Below are 23,453 nucleotides of genomic sequence, written 5' to 3'. Positions count from 1 at the left end.
AGGGAACTGTCCAAGTTATGTAGACAAACCTGCATTTCATCAGTCGGTGACAATGACAACGACTCAGTAAAAATATATCAGATAGTTTTGTCCTTTACTATGGGCCCGGTGTTCTATCCAGATAGCTTTCTGTCTTTCCTCAACACTTGCCAATGTGATTCATTGTGCCATCACATTGTGGTATTTTTAATGTGTGTGAGTAGAAAATTGATTTTAAAACTTAAATTACACATCTTAAAATACTGAGCAACAGCTGGTAAAATTATTTGGCTACACTGAACGCTGCACCTGTCTTGGCATAACATTTGGGCAGCGTCTGTGTGGAAGAGTCCTGATTCACAGTGTGTGGCACTCGCACAGGGAGTGGTTATCAATCCAGGAATATCAAGATAGTTAGCGAGGGAACAGGGAGTTCAATAGGAAAGTAAGTGCCCCACCCGTAGTCATCTGCATGCCTATGCAATGGGTTACACCTTAGAGCCATTGAACTAAATTCAAGAAATGGTGATAATGACTCATCAGTTGCTTTGTCTAACCCATGATTGTCTTTAATAAATGTTTATTATTATTATTATTATTATTATTATTATTATTATTATTATTATTATCTATGGTTTATAATTGGGTGTACCCAAAGTGAACTAAACCTCATGTGACACTTTTTGTGTTTATTTGTATCCGAATACAGTTTGACCCCCTCCGTCCCACCTGCTAAAGTCCACGCTGCGCTCGTTCTAAAAAGGTGCCTCTGTTGGACACTACCTTGAGTCACAGGTTATTTATGTTTTTGAGGAAGAAGTCGGTGACGCGTAATTGAAGCACCAATTGATCAAAATCCCCAGCCCCGCCTCTTGTATCTTTATTTTAATGTAATACAGGTAAAGCTGTAACTGGACACCTCACGGCAGGTAACGAGAGTATAAAAACAATGACAAGAAAAACAAGTCTTGTGAATTACTTCATTTGATTTTTTCTCGGAAGGGACATTCTCAAGAGTGAAGAGTTGTTTATTTTTTCTTAAAAACCACAGCCTAGTTTGGATCACGGTTCTGCGTTCCCTTCTTCCGTGTAAACTTCTCCAGTGACAGAGCAGAGATACGTGGATTTGTTTTTACCTTTTCCAGGTAACAAACACATATAGCTTAACAGGTACCGTATCCCTTCTGCTGCTTGATTGTGTGGAACGAGTAATCCAAATGAAAAGTGTTGTTGAAATGCAGATGTCTTCTAAAAGGACTAGATGGAAGTTTACGTGGTCTCGTATTCAGATGAGAACGACGAGGACATCTCTATACCTGTTTTAATTGTATTTATTTTTTTAAAACACGGTTTAAAAGTAATGCCAGAAAAAAATGCAGCAGTATAACCAACCCTAACTGACTGACTGGTTTTATTTGTACCACTAAATATGTATAAATGTAAATAGCAGATATGACAAACTGACAATTTTACACGAAGTTTCCAGTAAACATACACAGCCGAATATTTCTCATTCGCCAACCTGCTGCTAAGCTACGTGTCTTATTGGGGTTTCTTAAGCAATGCGTTCTACTTGTAATCTGTCAAGAATCCCCCAGATAGCTCGATTCTATTCACTCTGATTCTGTGTATTTTACATATCTTAGTATGAGGCTATATCTTGGGAACCACATTTTCCAGTTTATTTTTATTTTGCATGTCTTCATTTGGTTTGAAACTATGCATGAGCCTTTGTAATGAGATGCTGTTCTGCATAAGTCGGTAACTGTAATCAGGTTTGCAATGTGGATTTGGTCAGTTTGTTTTTGTGTGTGTTTTTCACTACCTGCTCTATTATTTGTGTCCACTTGTCTGAGCGTTGTTCTCCTCCTAGTGTAACAGTTCATTTATTTCCTGTTTATCTATTCAGGTAACCAGCTTGGTGTGAGCTCACATTGCGCCTGCACTAAAGATGCAGTCCAGCTTCCTGTCTGTGTGGCATCTCTGCTTCATGGTGGCAATGCTGGCAGGGAGCTGCTGCTGTCAACCTCTCAAGCCAACGATATACCCAATCTTCACCCACAAGCCTTTCCTCCTGGCCTGGAACGCACCCACGCAGAACTGCGAGCCCCAATACGGGGTGACCCTCAACCTGGCAGTGTTTGATCTGGTGGCCTCCCCCAATGAAGGCCTGGTGGGGCAGAAGCTCACCATCTTCTACAAAACCCGTTTAGGACTTTACCCCTATTACACCGACAAGGGGGTTGCTGTCAACGGGGGGCTGCCCCAGCTCGCCATCCTCAGGGATCACCTGGCTAAGATGCCAGAAGGGATGGACAGATACATCCCAGAGCACAGATCAGAGGGCCTGGCTGTGATCGACTGGGAGGAGTGGAGGCCCCAGTGGGCCCGCAACTGGGACGCCAAGGACATTTACCGCAACGTCTCGCGCTCCATGATCGCCCAGAAGAACGTGCACTGGACTGCAGAACAGGTGGAGGGTGTCGCCCAGGAGGAGTTTGAAGCCTCTGCCAAGCAGTTCATGCTGCAGACTCTGAGGACGGCCAGGAGCCTGAGGCCCAACCGGCTCTGGGGCTACTACCTCTTCCCGGACTGCTACAACTACTACAAGAACAGCCTGAAGGACTACACTGGCCGCTGCCCCGACGTGGAGATCAGCCGGAACGACCAGCTGGACTGGCTGTGGGAGGAGAGCACAGCCCTCTACCCCTCCATCTACCTGGACCCCATGCTGCGCTCCTCTGAGCTGGCACGCCGGTTTGTACGCAACCGGATAGTGGAGGGGATGAGGCTGGCATCGGTGGGGCAGGGGCTGGCACGAGCGGTCTTCGTCTATGCACAGCCCTTCTACCGCGGTGGGATGCAGATGATGAGCAAGGTAAAACTTGGAGGGGCAGAGCTGGGGCTTTGCTTGCCTTCAGTAGTATGTACAGAACACCCAAACGTACATCAGCTGTTAAATCTATTAATTCATGTATTGTTATTTATTTGCTTTATTATTCCTTCAGAGCTCCTCTTAGTGTTTATGAAAAAGGGAGCACTGTTTATATATATATATATATATATATATTGCACACATGGCAGCATTTCTTTATGCTCAACCAATAGAGTGCCAACTGTGGTGAATTGTGCGGTGGCTTGGTTAAGACCACCAGACTCATCTTATTTGAACCCAGGACTTGAAAGGTAAAATACTAGTGCATTACCCCACTGTGATCTTCCACTGAACCAGGCACTGTGATCTTCCACTGTTAAAAGAGACATTTCCACTGAGCTGTTTCTCGTTGTCTCTGCAGATGGACCTGGTCTATACCATAGGAGAATGTGCAGCTCTGGGTGCCGCTGGCGTTGTCCTCTGGGGTGATTTATCGTACGCCAACAGCACTGTAAGTTGGGCTGCTTTCTTTATACTGACGTTACAGTCTGAGTTACAGTGATCAGAAGCAACTGAGGCAAACTTTGCAAAATAAACCCTTTGTTGTACATGTCAGACTGAGTAGTGCACTATATTGATTCATGTTTCAATGGCTCTCTGTGGTTGCAGGCTAGCTGCGGGGTGGTGCGGGACACCTTGCAGGGGACGCTGGGGAGCTACCTGCTCAACGTGTCGATGGCGGCGCAGCTCTGCAGCGGCTCACGGTGCAGCCTGAAGGGCCGCTGCGTGCGGCTCAACCCCAACACCAACACCTACCTGCACCTGAACGCCCGCAGCTTCCAGATCACACAGGAGGAGGGCAGCCTGAAGGTGAAGGGGGAGCTGAGCTCCGCTGACAGGGACGACTTCCGGAGGGACTTCATCTGCCAGTGCTACAGCGGCTACAGCGGGGACTCCTGCGCGGTTCCTAACGCTGCCTGCAGTTTGAGATCCGCTGTCAGCGACCTGCTGGCTGTGACGTTCCTGCTGGTTATCCTCCAGAGGCACCAGGCTGTTTAACTGCGTTAAGATCCTCACCAGGGGAAAGCTTGGAAGAAAAGCTCCCTCTTTCCTCTCCAAAGCTCAGCATATGAAGGAGGGCTGCTCTTCAATTCCAGACAAAGCCATACACTTGTACAAATAAGCATTCTGAGCCTCTTAGGACCCAATGGCAAACGCACCCTGGAACCTGCTGTTGGGATTTCTTGACTGCTGTACAGTGCTGTTGCTTTAGAGGTCTTTTGGGGGCGATGCAGGGGCTTTAATCAAATGCTGTAAGACTCTACCTTCAGTAATGTCAACTCTAAAACTGTTTTCAATGAAACCTGACAATTTCTGATGAGAAGTCTTTTATAAAGTGAGTAATGTATAAAAGGGCAGTGTTTTGGATACATATTTATTATTAAAGTATAATTGATGTATAAGCTGGTGTGGTTTTCTTGTGTAACATTTTTGGAGGTTTTAGATGCTTAAACTTTACAGTATATTTTGTCCACATGTAATGCATAACATGTCCAGTAGATGATCTAGTGGTAAATTTGCAGCCCAGAATGATCATATAATTCTAACGAGTATGACATTCTTTTTTAGAAAACATCAAAAGCAGATATATTTCACACATGTCTTTGATCTTACAAGCTGGGTGGCGCAGGAAACACTGGCTGAGGAGTCTAGCTTTCCCCCTCTTTGATCGGGTTCAAATCTGATCTGGGGGGGCTAGCAGATCAATTCTTCACTTGGTAATCCCTTTCAGCACAGGCATCTCCATCACAAGTTCGCTGTGTGCACTGTCAGAATATTGCAGCGACTGACCCCCACCCCCGTCCTTAGGGCCTCAATAATCACCTGAACTGAAGATCTTTATCTCACATGTGACCTGCTGAACTTGCTAAACAGGCTAGATCAGAGCTCGGACCAAACTGCTTCTGAGATGAGGTAAGCTGTATTTTAGGGACATTGCTGTTTCGGGAAGTGGGCATTGTCTGCTTCAACCTGTCATCATAGCCTTACCATGTAAAGGGAACTGTCCAAGTTATGTAGACAAACCTGCATTTCATCAGTCGGTGACAATGACAACGACTCAGTAAAAATATATCAGATAGTTTTGTCCTTTACTATGGGTCCGGTGTTCTATCCAGATAGCTTTCTGTCTTTCCTCAACACTTGCCAGTGTGATTCATTGTGCCATCACATTGTGGTATTTTTAATGTGTGTGAGTAGAAAATTGATTTTAAAACTTAAATTACACATCTTAAAATACTGAGCAACAGCTGGTAAAATTATCTGTGGTGAGGGAACAGGGAGTTCAATAGGACAGTGCCACACCCGTACTCATCTGCACGTCTATGCAACGGGTTACACCTTAGAGCCATTGAACTAAATTGAGTTCAATATTATTTATTCTTTTTTCAGAAATGGTGCTAATGACTCATGAGTTGTTTAGTCTATCCCCCATGGTCTTTAATAAGTGTTTGTTGTTATTATTATTATTATTATTATTATTATTATTATTATTATTATTATTATTATTATTATCTATGGTTTATAATTGGGTGTACCCAAAGTGAACTAAACCTAATGTGACACTTTTTGTGTTTATTTGTATCCGAATACAGTTTGACCCCCTCCGTCCTACCTGTTAAAGTCCACGCTGCGCTCATTCTAAAAAGGTGCCTCTGTTGGACACTACCTTGAGTCACAGGTTATTTATGTTTTTGAGGAAGAAGTCGGTGACGCGTAATTGAAGCACCAATCGATTAAAATCTCCAGCCCCGCCTCTTGTATCTTTATTTTAATGTAATACAGGTAAAGCTGTAACTGGACACCTCACGGCAGGTAACGAGAGTATAAAAACAATGACAAGAAAAACAAGTCTTGTGAATTACTTCATTTGATTTTTTCTCGGAAAGGGACATTCTCAAGAGTGAAGAGTTATTTATTTTTTCTTAAAAACCACAGCCTAGTTTGGATCACGGTTCTCCGTTCCCTTCTTCCGTGTAAACTTCTCCAGTGACCGAGCAGGATACGTGGATTTGTTTTTACCTTTTGCAGGTAACAAACACATGTAGCTTAACAGGTACCGTATCCCTTCTGCTGCTTGCTTGTGTGGTACGAGTAATCCAAATGAAAAGTGTTGTTGAAATGCAGATGTCTTCTAAAAGGACTAGATGGAAGTTTACGTGGTTTCGTATTCAGATGAGAACGACGAGGACATCTCTATACCTGTTTTAATTGTATTTATTTTTTTAAAACACGGTTTAAAAGTAATGCCAGAAAAAAATGCAGCAGTATAACCAACCCTAACTGACTGACTGGTTTTATTTGTACCACTAAAAATGTAAATAGCAGATATGAACACTTTGAATGGTGTCTCTATGCCGTTCAGTTCCAGAGAAAGAAATAAAAGCATTCATTTTCCCACTGTAGATATTCTGTTGTTTCTGGTCATCTGAGCGAGGGTCCTGCTGCACAACCAAAGGAGCCGCACAGACGAGGGTCTGCACATAATGTGTCTGCATCAGTGATAAGGAGCCTCACAGACGAGGGTCTGCACATAATGTGTCTGCATCAGTGATAAGGAGCCGCACACACGAGGGTCTGCACATAATGTGTCTGCATCAGTGATAAGGAGCCGCACAGACGAGTATCTGCACATAATGTGTCTGCATCAGTGATAAGGAGCCGCACAGACGAGGGTCTGCACATAATGTGTCTGCATCAGTGATAAGGAGCCGCACAGACGAGGGTCTGCACATAATGTGTCTGCATCAGTGATAAGGAGCCGCACAGACGAGGGTCTGCACATAATGTGTCTGCATCAGTGATAAGGAGCCGCACAGACGAGGGTCTGCACATAATGTGTCTGCATCAGTGATAAGGAGCCGCACAGACGAGGGTCTGCACATAATGTGTCTGCACCAGTGATAAGGAGCCGCACAGACGAGGGTCTGCACATAATGTGTCTGCATCAGTGATAAGGAGCCGCACAGACGAGGGTCTGCACATAATGTGTCTGCATCAGTGATAAGGAGCCGCACAGACGAGGGTCTGCACATAATGTGTCTGCATCAGTGATAAGGAGCCGCACAGACGAGGGTCTGCACATAATGTGTCTGCATCAGTGATAAGGAGCCGCACAGACGAGGGTCTGCACATAATGTGTCTGCATCAGTGATAAGGAGCCGCACAGACGAGGGTCTGCACATAATGTGTCTGCATCAGTGATAAGGAGCCGCACAGACGAGGGTCTGCACATAATGTGTCTGCATCAGTGATAAGGAGCCGCACAGACGAGGGTCTGCACATAATGTGTCTGCATCAGTGATAAGGAGCCGCACAGACGAGGGTCTGCACATAATGTGTCTGCATCAGTGATAAGGAGCCGCACAGACGAGGGTCTGCACATAATGTGTCTGCATCAGTGATAAGGAGCCGCATACACGAGGGACTGCACATAATGTCTGCATCAGTGATAAGGAATAGTATTTAATCATCTTTAATATAAGCATAAGCCTTTGTAAAATGAGTAGAGAAGTTTCTAGATTGTCAAGAGACTCGTTCTCATTATCATTGACTGGTTCTGAAAACCTGCATAGACAAGACAGGAAATGTCATCATAAAATTGACACGTTTTTAACAGGTTCCATTCTGTTTTAACTGATATCTGTCGGCTTAACACATGTTGAAAAGCAAATTTGGAAATAAAACTATTTGGAGAAGCTTAAAGAGCTCACTCGGTCTATGAATTGAAGCCATGCTGTGCAGCTCAGCGTGGTGTTCAGCAGCTCTCTGGCTGGCTCGCTCGGTATATGAATTGAAGCCGTGCTGTGCAGCTCAGTGTGGTGTTCAGCAGCTCTCTGGCTGGCCCGCTCGGTATATGAATTGAAGCCGTGCTGTGCAGCTCAGTGTGGTGTTCGGCAGCTCTCTGGCTGGCTCAGTATGGTTTTGGACGTGCATTACCTCTTTCCACCGCTGGGTGGAGTTTTGAGCACATGTTCAGCAGCAGGAGGTCATGACATTTCAGAATCCATAACCTCCTACTGCTGCAATTATGCTTATGTCATTTTTCCTTGATTTGACACTGATTCTATTATTTTGTATTATTAAATGTTCGAGTTATGGGGTTATCGGTGCACTGTTTATATCCTAGTGCGTTTCAATGTTGTATTTTGTTTGTTTTTTTACTTTTTTTTTCAAAAAACAAAAAGTGATATTTTCATGAAAAACATTTACGTTTAAAAAAAAAGTTTAAAATAATGAGGTATTGCATGCCAAGGGAAATGCATGTGTTATTGGTGTAATTTCTCTGGCTTGCAATACCTCATTATTCCACTGGAGGGTAGTGTTGTTTCGTTTTTTTTTTGTTTGTTTGTTTTTTTTAATTCTTAACATTTCGGCCACGATAAAAAATGCAATATTTGTAAATCACACGACCTGCGGACCTTGAAGCTCAATTATTAGAGCAGCGGACTCATAACCTCAGGGCTGTGGGTTCGAGTCCCCCTTGATTGTTAATGTGAAATGCATCTCCTGATTGCAGGCAGGTGGTCCAGTGGATTTGTTTGCTTCTCTTGTGTGTGTTACACTTGGTCAATTTCTCAATTCTGTATTTTTTCATTTTTAAAGAACGAACCTTATAAACAATGTTAAACAGCATCTCTCCTCAGGCAGATGGATAGTACAGAGTCTGCTTCACTAGTTTTGTATCCATGTGACCATTGGTGGACAGAATTCAAACCTGGGCAGAGAAATTCAATGTGATGTTAAATGCCTTGTTTTTTTTACATTTATTTTCACAGAATCTTTGAGTCAATGTTAAAAGTAAACTCAGCAGGGGGTCTATGCTGCTGGTCTATTTCAGCATCCTTGCAACCCTTCAGCTGCACTCATGAAGTATTCAAATACTGGGGAGCATTTGAGAGGCACTTTGAGCAGCTTCCTGACTGACTCAGTTGGTAGAGCATTGGTTTCTGGTTTATTTGACAGCTGATTCAAGTCCTACTCAAGCAATGTTTTTTCCCCCCCCCTTGGTTTGAGAAATATTGTTTAATTTAGCTTATAGAGCTACAGTATAATAGGTTTGGGTTTGAAAATCCCTCCTCTCTTCTGTGGCATGAAACTCTGCAACTGTGCAATAAGATGCACGATTCTCAACTCCAGCAGTGTGCAATCTCTGACAAGGGAAGTGAATTTTCCCTTGTCAAGGAGCCAGGTGGTGCAGGGGGCTAGTTCACTAGCTCTGCCTGCCTTTGTCCTTGGAGGTCTGGGTTCAAACCAACTCACAGGACGGTTGAACTGAGTTTGAAACTAGACCCACAACACAATGGCACAGCATGATTGTAGTTCTCTGATTAAGAGATAAAAAAAAGGTAAATAAACACCAGAGTTGTGGTTGAAGCCTTGTGTTGTGTGCTTGTTTTTTTTCTCCACAGCTACTATTTGTTTGAATCTGTCAGATACAATAGAAGTCTCTTTTATTGGATATTTTCAATGCAGTAACCTACGTGTGTTAAAAAATATTAGTCCAGTTCAAGTCACAAATGAGTCCATTGGTACAGCTGGCAGAATGGCTCAGTTGGCTGAGAACAGGGCTCTGATTCTCAGTGTTGGTGGTTCAAGTCTTCCGTGCTTTTTAATTTACCGTCTCGGCTCATCAGGAGCTTGGGTTTGAATCCAGTTCAAGGATATAAATAAACCCTCAGCCTTCTGGGTGGCTTACTTATTAGAGCACGGGGCTCTAATTAGCAGGGTTGTTGGTTCAAACCCCGCTCAATTTTTTTTTCTTTTCAAGTCGGTTAATTTACCTTGTAGGCAATGTAAAGGAAACACCTAACGGAGCTGCTAGGTGGCGTAGTGGGGTCGGTCATTATTTTTAAATGACCTTTACCTTGAGAGAGTGGGATCAAATCCAGACTGCAGTTTGAAATCTTCTTTTTTCACAGCGTCTTGTAGTTTGAATCTGTCAAAGACACGATAGAAGTGATGGTTTTATTGGATGTTTCCAATGGTAATCTGAATTTTGTACAAATCATTAGTTAATGTACTGGAGGTCATTTGACAACAAGCTAGCGCAGCTCTCTGGCTGGCTTAGTTGGTAGAGCCCTGGACTCTAACTTCCAGCATTGCTGGTTCAAATCACGCATGAAACACAAGTGTTAATCTCTCAGTTTCAAAGGCTCTTGTGTATTTTATCTTTTTAAACCAATAAGGTTTGGCTTTGAATCCAGTTGAAGTTGAGAATTCACCTTAGCCCCAGGTCCACATCACACAATGTAATAATGTGTTTCAGGCAGCAGGAGAGTCAGTTGGCTGGATAGCTCTGGTGGTAGAGCAGGGGACTGTGATTCCCAGGGTAGTGGGTTCAAACCCATGTCAGGAGAATGTGTTTTCTTTTCATTTTCAAACACTTTGCCCTGTTTGATAGACTTGTGATGATATAACGGGACAAGGTGTCAGTTCTAAGTATACAAATAATAATATAAAGAGGCTGATATAAGGTCTTCTGTGCAATGCTGGCTTGTCACAAGGAGAGCTGTGGTGCAGTGGGCTCTTTCCCTGGGATGCTGTACTGTTCACCTTGGGGGACTGGGTTCAAATCCCGGTGAGTTCTTCCTTTATTTTCAAAGACTTGGTTAATTTCCTATATAAGGTAATAAAAAGCATGCTCTTCCATGGAAGTGAGATGGAGTGGGTTCAAATCCAGGCAAGTTCTTTGCTTGTTTCAAAGAATTTGTTAATTGAGCTTATATATAGTGTGAACCAAAGCTTTCATGTGGGAGCTGGTGGCGCAGTGGGTCATCCCACAGCCTCTTCTCCCTGAAGACGGCGGTTCGAATCCCGGTCCTGGAGGCGAGTTCCTGAGGTAAGTAATGCTGTTGGTTGTGAGTCATGGTGGTGGTTGTAAATCTGGGTGTTGACTGTAAGTAATGATGCAGGTTGTAACTAACGATGTTGGTTGTGTCTCCACAGAGGGAGGAGGGCCGTGTGCCCTGAAGAGGAGCCAGAAGAGGATGAAGAGGGGGCTGGGGCCCCCGGCCGTGGGGGGAGTGGAAGATGGGGGTGTTGGTAAAGAAGGAGGTGTAAATAGTGGGGAGAAAGCAGGCAGGGAATGTTGCCTTTGGTTTTGCCCTCTCTGAGCTTTAGAGATGATTGCCAGATATAGATATTGCTTCTCTCTATGCTTCCCATCAAAACCAAAGGCACCATCCCTGCCTGCTTTCTCCCCCATGTTTACACCTCCTTCTTTTCCTCCCCCATGGTACCAACACCCCCATCTTCCACTCCCCCCACGGCCGGGGGCCCCAGCCCCCTCTTCATCCTCTTCCGGCTCCTCTTCAGGGCACACAGCCCTCCTCCGTCTGTGGAGACACAACCAACATCGTTAGTTACAACCTGCATCATTACTTACAGTCAACACCCAGATTTACAACCACCACCATGACTCACAACCAACAGCATTACTTACCGCAGGAACTCGCCTCCAGGACCGGGATTCGAACCGCCGTCTTCAGGGAGAGAAGGCCATCAGCATAGCCACTGCGCCACCAGCTCCCACAGGCATCCTTTGGTTCACACTATATATAAGCTCAATTAACAAATTCTTTGAAACAAGCAAAACTTGCCTGGATTTGAACCCAGTCCATCTCACTTCCATGGAAGAGCATGCTTTTTATTACCTTATATAGGAAATTAACCAAGTCTTTGAAAATAAAGGAAGAACTCACCGGGATTTGAACCCAGTCCCCCAAGGTGAACAGTACAGCATCCCAGGGAAAGAGCCCACTGCACCACAGCTCTCCTTGTGACAATCCAGCATTGCACAGAAGACCTTATATCAGCCTCTTTATATTATTATTTGTATACTTAGAACTGACACCTTGTCCCGTTATATCATCACAAGTCTATCAAACAGGTCAAAGTGTTTGAAAATGAAAAGAAAACACATTCTCCTGACATGGGTTTGAACCCACTACCCTGGGAATCACAGTCCCCTGCTCTACCACCAGAGCTATCCAGCCAACTGACTCTCCTACTGCGTGAAAGACATTATTACATTGTGTAGTGTGGACCTGGGGCTAAGGTGAATTCTCAACTTCAACTGGATTCAAAGCCAAACCTTATTGGTTTAAAAAGATAAAATACACAAGAGCCTTTGAAACTGAGAGATTAACACTTGTGCTTCATGCGTGATTTGAACCAGCAATGCTGGAAGTTAGAGTCCAGGGCTCTACCAACTAAGCCAGCCAGAAAGCTGCGCTAGCTTGTTGTCAAATGACCTCCAGTACATTAACTAATGATTTGTACAAAATTCAGATTACCACTGGAAACATCCAATAAAACCATCACTTCTATCGTGTCTTTGACAGATTCAAACTACAAGACGCTGTGAAAAAAGAAGATTTCAAACTGCAGTCTGGATTTGATCCCACTCTCTCAAGGTAAAGGTCATTTAAAAATAATGACCGACCCCACTGCGCCACCTAGCAGCTCCGTTAGGTGTTTCCTTTACATTGCCTACAAGGTAAATTAACCGACTTGAAAAGAAAAAAAAATTGAGCGGGGTTTGAACCAACAACCCTGCTAATTAGAGCCCTGTGCTCTAATAAGTAAGCCACCCAGAAGGCTGAGGGTTTGTTTATATCCTTGAACTGGATTCAAACCCAAGCTCCTGATGAGCCGAGACGGTAAATTAAAAAGCACGGAAGACTTGAACCACCAACACTGAGAATCAGAGCCCTGTTCTCAGCCAACTGAGCCATTCTGCCAGCTGTACCAATGGACTCATTTGTGACTTGAACTGGACTAATATTTTTTAACACACGTAGGTTACTGCATTGAAAATATCCAATAAAAGAGACTTCTATTGTATCTGACAGATTCAAACAAATAGTAGCTGTGGAGAAAAAAAACAAGCACACAACACAAGGCTTCAACCACAACTCTGGTGTTTATTTACCTTTTTTTATCTCTTAATCAGAGAACAACAATCATGCTGTGCCATTGTGTTGTGGGTCTAGTTTCAAACTCAGTTCAACCGTCCTGTGAGTTGGTTTGAACCCAGACCTCCAAGGACAAAGGCAGGCAGAGCTAGTGAACTAGCCCCCTGCACCACCTGGCTCCTTGACAAGGGAAAATTCACTTCCCTTGTCAGAGATTGCACACTGCTGGAGTTGAGAATCGTGCATCTTATTGCACAGTTGCAGAGTTTCATGCCACAGAAGAGAGGAGGGATTTTCAAACCCAAACCTATTATACTGTAGCTCTATAAGCTAAATTAAACAATATTTCTCAAACCAAGGGGGGAAAAAAAAACATTGCTTGAGTAGGACTTGAATCAGCTGTCAAATGAACCAGAAACCAATGCTCTACCAACTGAGTCAGTCAGGAAGCTGCTCAAAGTGCCTCTCAAATGCTCCCCAGTATTTGAATACTTCATGAGTGCAGCTGAAGGGTTGCAAGGATGCTGAAATAGACCAGCAGCATAGACCCCCTGCTGAGTTTACTTTTAACATTGACTCAAAGATTCTGTGAAAATAAATGTAAAAAAAACAAGGCATTTAACATCACATTGAATTTCTCTGCCCAGGTTTGAATTCTGTCCACCAATGGTCACATGGATACAAAACTAGTGAAGCAGACTCTGTACTATCCATCTGCCTGAGGAGACATGTTGTTTAACATTGTTTATAAGGTTCGTTCTTTAAAAATGAAAAAATACAGAATTGAGAAATTGACCAAGTGTAACACACACACAAGAGAAGCAAACAAATCCACTGGACCACCTGCCTGCAATCAGGAGATGCATTTCACATTAACAATCAAGGGGGACTCGAACCCACAGCCCTGAGGTTATGAGTCCGCTGCTCTAATAATTGAGCTTCAAGGTCCGCAGGTCGTGTGATTTACAAATATTGCATTTTCTATCGTGGCCGAAATGATAAGAATTAAAAAAAACAAAAAAAACAAAAACGAAACAACACTACCCTCCAGTGGAATAATGAGGTATTGCAAGCCAGAGAAATTACACCAATAACACATGCATTTCCCTTGGCATGCAATACCTCATTATTTTAAACTTTTTTTTTTAAACGTAAATGTTTTTCATGAAAATATCCATTTTTGTTTTTTGAAAAAAAAAGTAAAAAAACAAACAAAATACAACATTGAAACGCACTAGGATATAAACAGTGCACCGATAACCCCATAACTCGAACATTTAATAATACAAAATAATAGAATCAGTGTCAAATCAATGAAAAATGACATAGGCATAATTGCAGCAGTAGGAGGTTATGGATTCTGAAATGTCATGACCTCCTGCTGCTGAACATGTGCTCAAAACTCCACCCAGCGGTGGAAAGAGGTAATGCACGTCCAAAACCATACTGAGCCAGCCAGAGAGCTGCTGAACACCACGCTGAGCTGCACAGCACGGCTTCAATTCATATACCGAGCGAGCCAGCCAGAGAGCTGCCGAACACCACACTGAGCTGCACAGCACGGCTTCAATTCATATACCGAGCGAGCCAGCCAGAGAGCTGCTGAACACCACACTGAGCTGCACAGCACGGAGCTCAGCTGATAGGGCCCTAGAGATGATTGCAGGGCAAAAGGTAAGGCAACATCCCTGCCTGCTTTCTCCCCCATGTTTACACCTCCTGCTTTTCCTCCTCTCTGGTACCAACACCCCCATCTTCCACTCCCCCCGCAGTAATATTTTCATGAAAAACATTTACGTTTAAAAAAAAAAGTTTAAAATAATGAGGTATTGCATGCCAAGGGAAATGCATGTGTTATTGGTGTAATTTCTCTGGCTTGCAATACCTCATTATTCCACTGGAGGGTAGTGTTGTTTCGTTTTTTTTTTTTTTTAATTCTTAACATTTCGGCCACGATAGAAAATGCAATATTTGTAAAACACACGACCTGCGGACCTTGAAGCTCAATTATTACAGCAGCGGACTCATAACCTCAGGGCTGTGGGTTCGAGCCCCCTTGATTGTTAATGTGAAATGCATTTCCTGATTGCAGGCAGGTGGTCCAGTGGATTTGTTTGCTTCTCTTGTGTGTGTGTTACAGCATGACTGGTGTTCTCTAATTAAGAGATAAAAACACAATTGATAAATAAACACCAGAGTTGTGTTTGAAGCCTTGTGTTGTGTGCTTGTTTTGTTTCTCCACAGCATCTATTGGTTTGAATCTGTCAGATGCAGTAGAAGTGACTCTTTTATTGGATATTTTCAATGCAGTAATCACCTACATTAGTCCAGTTAAAGTCACAAATGAGGCCACTGGTACAGCTGGCAGGATTGCTCAGTTGGTTGAGCACAGGGCTCCTATGTCCATTGTTGGAGGTTCAAGTCCTCTGTGCTGCTTTTAATTCACCGTCTCGGCTCATCAGGAGCTTGGGTTTGAATCCATTTCAAAAATTTATATAAACCGTCAGCGTTCTCGGTGGCTTACTTATTAGAGCACGGGGCTCTGATTAGCAGGGTTGTTGGTTCAAACCCCGCTCAATGTAGTTATTTTTTTTTCTAGTCGGTTAATTGACCTTGTAGGCAATGTAAAGCAAACATCCAGGGGAGCTGCTAGGTGGTGCAGTGGGATAGATTACTGTGTTTAACTGCTCTTTACCCTGAGAGACAGGCATCAAATCCACACTGCAGTTTAAAATCTTCTTCTTCCACAACGCCTTGTAGTTTGAATCTGTCAAAGATACTATGGAAATGACACTTTTATTGGATGTTTCCAGATTTTAATTTTGTACACATCATTAATTAATGTACTGGAGGTCATTTGACAGCATGCTAACCTAGTTCTCTGGCTGGTGCAGTTGGTAGAGCCTGGCACTTTAACTTCCAGGGTTGCTGGTTCAAGTCACGCATGAGACACAAGTGTTAATCCCTCAGTTTCAAAAGGTCTTGTTTATTTTACCTTTTTATCAATAAGGTTTGGCTTTGAATCCAGCTGGTTGAGAATTCACAGCTTAGACCCAATTCCACATCACACAATGTAATAATGTGTTTCAGGCAGCAGGAGAGCCAGTCGGCTGGATAGCTCTGTTGGTTGAGCTGGGGACTGTGATACCCAGGGTAGTGGGTTCAAATCCATGTCAGGAGCATGTGTTTTCTTTCTTTATTTGCAAACACTTTACCCTGTTTGATAGACTTGGGTTTACATAACAGGACAAGGTGCGAGTGGTCTTATACAAATAATAATATAAAGAGGATGATATAAGGTCTTCTGTGCAAGGCTGGGTTGTAGCAAGGCGAGCGGTGGTGCAGTGGGCTCATTCCTTGGGATGCTGTACTGTTCACCTTGGGGGACTGGGTTCAAATCCCGGTGAGTTCTTCCTTTATTTTCAAAGACTTGGTTAATTTCCTATATAAGGTAATAAAAAGCATGCTCTTCCATGGAAGTGAGATGGAGTGGGTTCAAATCCAGGCGAGTTCTTTGCTTGTTTCAAAGAATGTGTTAATTGAGCTTATATATAGTGTGAACCAAAGCTCTCCTGTGGGAGCTGGTGGCGCAGTGGCTATGCTGATGGCCTTCTCTCCCTGAAGACGGTGGTTCGAATCCCGGTCCTGGAGGCGAGTTCCTGAGGTAAGTAATGCTGTTGGTTGTGAGTCATGGTGGTGGTTGTAAATCTGGGTGTTGACTGTAAGTAATGATGCAGGTTGTAACTAACGATGTTGGTTGTGTCTCCACAGACGGAGGAGGGCCGTGTGCCCTGAAGAGGAGCCGGAAGAGGATGAAGAGGGGGCTTGGGCCCCCGGCCGCGGGGGGAGTGGAAGATGGGGGTGTTGGTACCATGGGGGAGGAAAAGAAGAAGGAGGTGTAAATAGGGGGGGGGGGGGGGAAAAAGCAGGCAGGGAATGTTGCCTTTGGTTTTGCCCTCTCTGAGCTTTAGAGATGATTGCTGGATAGAGATATTGCGTCTTCCCATCAGATGGCAGGGCAAAACCAAAGGCACCATCCCTGCCTGCACCACCATTTCTCCCCCATGTTTACACCTCCTTCTTTTCCTCCCCCATGGTACCAACACCCCCATCTTCCACTCCCCCCGCGGCCGGGGGCCCAAGCCCCCTCTTCATCCTCTTCCGGCTCCTCTTCAGGGCACACGGCCCTCCTCCGTCTGTGGAGACACAACCAACATCGTTAGTTACAACCTGCATCATTACTTACAGTCAACACCCAGATTTACAACCACCACCATGACTCACAACCAACAGCATTACTTACCTCAGGAACTCGCCTCCAGGACCGGGATTCGAACCACCGTCTTCAGGGAGAGAAGGCCATCAGCATAGCCACTGCGCCACCAGCTCCCACAGGAGAGCTTTGGTTCACACTATATATAAGCTCAATTAACACATTCTTTGAAACAAGCAAAGAACTCGCCTGGATTTGAACCCAGTCCATCTCACTTCCACGGAGGAGTCTGCTTTTTATTACCTTATATAGGAAATTAACCAAGTCTTTGAAAATAAAGGAAGAACTCACCGGGATTTGAACCCAGTCCCCCAAGGTGAATAGTACAGCATCCCAGGGAATGAGCCCACTGCACCACCGCTCTCCTTGCTACAACCCAGCCTTGCACAGAAGACCTTATATCATCCTCTTTATATTATTATTTGTATAAGACCACTCGCACCTTGTCCTGTTATGTAAACCCAAGTCTATCAAACAGGGTAAAGTGTTTGCAAATAAAGAAAGAAAACATGTGCTCCTGACATGGATTTGAACCCACTACCCTGGGTGTCACAGTCCCCAGCTCAACCAACAGAGCTATCCAGCCGACTGGCTCTCCTGCTGCCTGAAACACATTATTACATTGTGTGATGTGGACCTGGGTCTAAGCTGTAAATTCTCAACTTCAGCTGGATTCAAAGCCAAACCTTATTGATAAAAAGGTAAAATAAACAAGACCTTTTGAAACTGAGGGATTAACACTTGTGTCTCATGCGTGACTTGAACCAGCAACCCTGGAAGTTAAAGTCCCAGGCTCTACCAACTGCACCAGCCAGAGAACTAGGTTAGCATGCTGTCAAATGACCTCCAGTACATTAATTAATGATGTGTACAAAATTCAAATCTGGAAACATCCAATAAAAGTGTCATTTCCATAGTATCTTCGACAGATTCAAACTACAAGGCGTTGTGGAAGAAGAAGATTTTAAACTGCAGTGTGGATTTGATGCCTGTCTCTCAGGGTAAAGAGCAGTTAAACACAGTAATCTATCCCACTGCACCACCTAGCAGCTCCCCTGGATGTTTGCTTTACATTGCCTACAAGGTCAATTAACCGACTAGAAAAAAAAATAACTACATTGAGCGGGGTTTGAACCAACAACCCTGCTAATCAGAGCCCCGTGCTCTAATAAGTAAGCCACCGAGAAGGCTGAGGGTTTATAAAAATTTTTGAAATGGATTCAAACCCAAGCTCCTGATGAGCCGAGACGGTAAATTAAAAGCAGCACAGAGGACTTGAACCTCCAACACTGGACATAGGAGCCCTGTGCTCAACCAACTGAGCAATCCTGCCAGCTGTACCAGTGGCCTCATTTGTGACTTTAACTGGACTAATGTAGGTGATTACTGCATTGAAAATATCCAATAAAAGAGTCACTTCTACTGTATCTGACAGATTCAAACCAATAGATGCTGTGGAGAAACTAAACAAGCACACAACACAAGGCTTCAAACACAACTCTGGTGTTTATTTATCAATTGTTTTTTTATCTCTTAATCAGAGAACACCAGTCATGCTGTGCCATTGTGTTGTGGGTCTGGTTTCAGACTCAGCTCACTTGTACTGTGTGCTGGTTTGAACCCAGACCTCCAAGGGGAGAGACAGGTAGAGCTAGCAAACTAGCCCACTGCACCAACTGGCTCCTTGTTACAGTCTAATACTCTAACCTAGTATATGAGATTCACTTCCCTTGTCAGCGAGTGCACACACGCAGAGTTACATGCCACTGAAGAGAGGAGGGATTATCAAACCCAACCCTATTATACAGCAGCTCTATGAGGTAAATGAAACAATATTTCTCAAACTAAGGGGGAAAAAAAACACAACTCAAGTGAGACTTGAATCAGCTGACAAGAGAATCAGAGGCCAATGCCCTACCAACTGAGCCAGCCAGGAAGCTGCTCAAATTTCCTCTCAAATGCACCCCAGTATTTGAATTCATGAGTGCTGCTGAAGGGTTGCAAGGATGCTGAAATAGACCAGCAGCATAGACCCCCTGCTGAGTTCACCTTTAACATTACATCAAAGATTCTGTGAAAATAAATGTAAAAAAACAAGGCATTTAACATCACATTGAATTTCACTGACCAGGTTTGAATTCTGTCCACCGATGGTCACATGACTAGTAAATTACACCTCTGTACTATCCATCTGCCTGAGGAGAGATATTGTTTATAAGGTTCGTTCTTTAAAAATGAAAAAATACAGAATTGAGAAATTGACCAAGTGTAACACACACAAGAGAAGCAAACAAATCCACTGGACCACCTGCTTGCAATCAGGAAATGTATATCACATTAACAATCAAGGGGGACTCGAACCCACAGCCCTGAGGTTATGAGTCCGCTGCTCTAATAATTGAGCTTCAAGGCCAGCAGGTCGTGTGTTTTACAAATATTGCATTTTTTATCGTGGCCGAAATGTTAAGAATTAAAAAAAAAAAAAAAAAAAAAAAAAAACGAAACAACACTACCCTCCAGTGGAATAATTAGGTATTGCAAGCCAGAGAAATTACACCAATAACACATGTATTTCCCTTGGCATGCAATACCTCATTATTTTAAACTTTTTTTTTAAACGTAAATGTTTTTCATGAAAATATTACTGCGGGGGGAGTGGAAGATGGGGGTGTTGGTACCAGAGTGGAGGAAAAGCAGGAGGTGTAAACATTGCCTTTACTTTTGCCCTGCAATCATCTCTAGGGCCCTATCAGCTGAGCTCCGTGCTGTGCAGCTCAGTGTGGTGTTCAGCAGCTCTCTGGCTGGCTGGCTCGGTATATGAATTGAAGCCGTGCTGTGCAGCTCAGTGTGGTGTTCAGCTGCTCTCTGGCTGGCTCACTCAGTATATGAATTGAAGAGGTGCTGTGCAGCTCAGTGTGGTGTTCAGCAGCTCTTGTTATTTTGTATTATTAAATGTTCGAGTTATGGGGTTATCAGGTGAACTATCCAGACTCCATGCTTAGAGTTTAATCGAATGCATTATTAAATGTTGTGATGTCGTCCTGGGGATGCATAAAGACTAGCTTGTGTCACTTGTGACTAAAACTGAATTCAAACCCAAGCTCACGATAGGTCTAAGTCAATCAATATATTTGAGAATGAAGAAGAAAACCCATGTGTTTCATGTGTGACTTGAACTAGCTATCTTGGAATTTAGAGTCCAATGCTCTACCAACTGAGTCAGCCAGAGAGAGGCTCAATACTTCTGTGAAATGACCTCCAGTACTCTGACTAATGCTTTGGACAACATGGAGGTGATTACTGCGTAGAAAATATCCAATAAAAGAGTCACTTCTGTTGTATCTGAGAGAGTCAAAAAAATAGACGCTGTGGAGAAACAAAACAAGCACACAACACAAGGCTTCAAACACAACGCTGGGGTTTATTTAACTTCTTTATCTCTTAATCAGAGAACAACAGTCATGCTGTGCCACTGTGTTGTGGGTCTGGTTTTAAACTCAGTTCAACCGTCCTGTGAGCTGGTTTGAACCCAGACCTCCAAGGGGAGAGGCAGACAGAGCTAGTGAACTAGCCCCCTGCACCACCTGGCTGCTTGTGACAGTCGAGCACTCTAACCTGGTATATGAGATTCAAAAAATGTATTTGATATCACACTCAACTGCACAGCACGGCTTTAATCCATTCTGTGTACAATTAATACATTGGGGCTCATTTAATGAAGTTAAGGACTCCAGATCAGACAACTTTACCACCTTGTCTGCTTTTGTGACACTTGGTTTATCAATAAGGACAACGTTTTAGAAAAAAAGAGGAGAAAACACATGCAGCCAACCTGCTGGTTTTGAACCCAGGGAAGCAAAGCCCTACACTCTACCAGGTGAGCTATCCAGCTTCCTTGTGTAGTTTTTTTGTGAAATGCATTATTAAATGTTGTGATGTAGACCTGGGGATACATAAAGACCAGCTTCAAACCCAAGTTCATGATAGGTCTAAATTAAACAATATTTTTGAGAATGAGGAAGAAAACACACATGTTTCATCGGGACTTGAACCAAAAACCCTTGGAATTATAGTCCAATCCTCTACCAACTGAGCCAACCAGCAAGCTGCTCAATGTTGCTGTCAAATGCCCTCCAGTACTTTAATGATATGTACACTATGTAGATGATCTCTCCATTGGAAATATCCAATAAAAGAGTCACTTCTATGGTATCTTTGACAGTTTCAAACCGCATTGCGCTGTGTAAACAAAAGATCCACAGCCTGAATTCGACCCCAGTCTCTCAGGGTAAACAGCATTCAAGCAGTGACCTATCCCAACGTATAGACACAATGCGTAGTCTCAATGGCCAATGAAAGTGTAGCATTCTCATCATGTGACTGTTCCAGAACGCGTATTTTAAAAATGCAACACGTAATGGATTGCAGAGGGCATAACGCTTTGATTCGATTACTGTTTCTTGCACGGTGTTTTATTTATAACTATTATTTTTAACAACACTCAATACTATACTTGTATGAAATTGAATTTTTATATTCCATTTCCAGGTAACTGTTCTTTCTTGCACAACATTTTATTTTAGAAGTTAACACTATATGTTGCCAGATGTATTAATCATTTTGGTTGCACAGCGTTACCAGCTGTAGTGTGAGTTGGACTACATTCGTTTTTAAAAAATGACATTTCTTTTCGTTTGTTACATTCTGCACTCTGTTAAAGTGAGCTTGCTCACATCCGAACTCTGTCGCTTATACCCTTGGAGTTTAAATCTTTACATATGGTGTAGAGTTTTATTTGAAGATTAAAAGGTTTCTGAAAGTTTCAGGATAGTTATTAATTATATAAAATATAAACATCAATTATTTTTCCCCACAAAATTGTAAAGATATTCCAAGCAGATGAATCCTTCTAATCAGGACTATTTTAAAATATGGAATCGATAATTAAGTCAATTTACAAAAGTTACAATCTGAACATTAAAATCTAAACATTTACTAAAGTTGTTACAGTGCATTCCTATCTATAATAATGTTACAGTGCATTCCTATCTATAATAATGTTACAGTGCATTCCTATCTATAATAATGTTACAGTACATTCCTATCTATAATAATGTTACAGTGCATTCCTATCTATAATAATGTTACAGTGCATTCCTATCTATAATAATGTTACAGTGCATTCCTATCTATAATAATGTTACAGTGCATTCCTATCTATAATAATGTTACAGTGCATTCCTATCTATAATAATGTTACAGTACATTCCTATCTATAATAATGTTACAGTGCATTCCTATCTATAATAATGTTACAGTGCATTCCTATCTATAATAATGTTACAGTACATTCCTATCTATAATAATGTTACAGTGCATTCCTATCTATAACAATGTTACAGTGCATTCCTATCTATAATAATGTTACAGTGCATTCCTATCTATAATAATGTTACAGTGCATTCCTATCTATAACAATGTTACAGTGCATTCCTATCTATAACAATGTTACAGTACATTCCTATCTATAATAATGTTACAGTACATTCCTATCTATAATAATGTTACAGTGCATTCCTATCTATAATAATGTTACAGTGCATTCCTATCTATAACAATGTTACAGTGCATTCCTATCTATAATAATGTTACAGTGCATTCCTATCTATAATAATGTTACAGTGCATTCCTATCTATAACAATGTTACAGTGCATTCCTATCTATAATAATGTTACAGTACATTCCTATCTATAATAATGTTACAGTACATTCCTATCTATAATAATGTTACAGTGCATTCCTATCTATAATAATGTTACAGTGCATTCCTATCTATAACAATGTTACAGTGCATTCCTATCTATAATAATAATGCCGCTATACCTTGCATCCTCAAAGCCGGGACGGTCCAGGGAAACAGAGACAGGTGGCACGCCGCGTCTCTACTGCAATGTGGATTCTGGGTCTATTTTCTGTTTCTATGAACCTGTGGGCGGAGAAGTTTTCCCAGCAGGTGAAGAGGAACCTGCTCCCCCTTCTTCAAGGCCTGGGGGTGGCCTATCGGAAAGGACCTAACCCGAAAACTGTCAGCTCTGCCAGCGTGGAAGGAGAACCCAATGAAAGAGTACATCTGAGCCTCAGGCATTGTTAATGAGAGACCGGGCACCCCATCCCTGTGTGTCTGCACAGCCATTGTATGAAAACTAATAATAATCAGTGTAAATTATATATATATATATATATATATATATATATATATATATATATATATATATATATATATATATATATATATATATATAGTGTGTGTGTGTGTGTGTGTGTGTATGCCTTACCGTTTACTACTGT

At 42.7% G+C, this 23,453-nt stretch overlaps 1 protein-coding gene across 3 annotated transcripts; it reads left to right on the top strand.

The window, feature by feature from the left end:
• The first annotated feature begins 769 nt into the window (after nucleotides 1-769).
• Nucleotides 770-4,317, top strand: LOC131697690 (hyaluronidase-2-like). 3 transcript variants are annotated; one of them, XM_058988331.1, is made up of 4 exons: nucleotides 770-908; nucleotides 1,889-2,857; nucleotides 3,276-3,365; nucleotides 3,524-4,317. In XM_058988331.1, exons 2-4 carry the CDS (start codon nucleotides 1,931-1,933, stop codon nucleotides 3,911-3,913), a joined length of 1,407 nt encoding a protein of 468 aa, XP_058844314.1. In that variant the 5' UTR covers nucleotides 770-908; nucleotides 1,889-1,930; the 3' UTR covers nucleotides 3,914-4,317. The 3 variants fall into 3 exon arrangements, with proteins under 3 accessions (XP_058844314.1, XP_058844313.1, XP_058844312.1); XM_058988330.1 differs by having other exon boundaries at nucleotides 770-1,124; XM_058988329.1 differs by having other exon boundaries at nucleotides 770-1,149.
• The last annotated feature ends 19,136 nt before the right edge of the window (nucleotides 4,318-23,453 follow it).

The sequence above is a fragment of the Acipenser ruthenus genome, chromosome 16 (assembly GCF_902713425.1).
Source record: "Acipenser ruthenus chromosome 16, fAciRut3.2 maternal haplotype, whole genome shotgun sequence".
Classification (NCBI taxonomy): domain Eukaryota; kingdom Metazoa; phylum Chordata; class Actinopteri; order Acipenseriformes; family Acipenseridae; genus Acipenser; species Acipenser ruthenus.
Note: the sequence above shows the minus strand (reverse complement) of the source record. Positions and strands in the feature narration are given on the sequence as shown.

What these genes read in the sequence shown, in the direction of transcription:
- LOC131697690 (XM_058988331.1), top strand. Translation starts at nt 1,931, where the DNA reads ATGCAGTCCAGCTTCCTGTCTGTGTGGCATCTCTGCTTCATGGTGGCA. An exon ending in GGATGCAGATGATGAGCAAG is followed by an intron (nt 2,858 to 3,275) that starts GTAAAACTTGGA and finishes TTGTCTCTGCAG; the next exon opens with ATGGACCTGGTCTATACCAT. An exon ending in TATCGTACGCCAACAGCACT is followed by an intron (nt 3,366 to 3,523) that starts GTAAGTTGGGCT and finishes CTGTGGTTGCAG; the next exon opens with GCTAGCTGCGGGGTGGTGCG.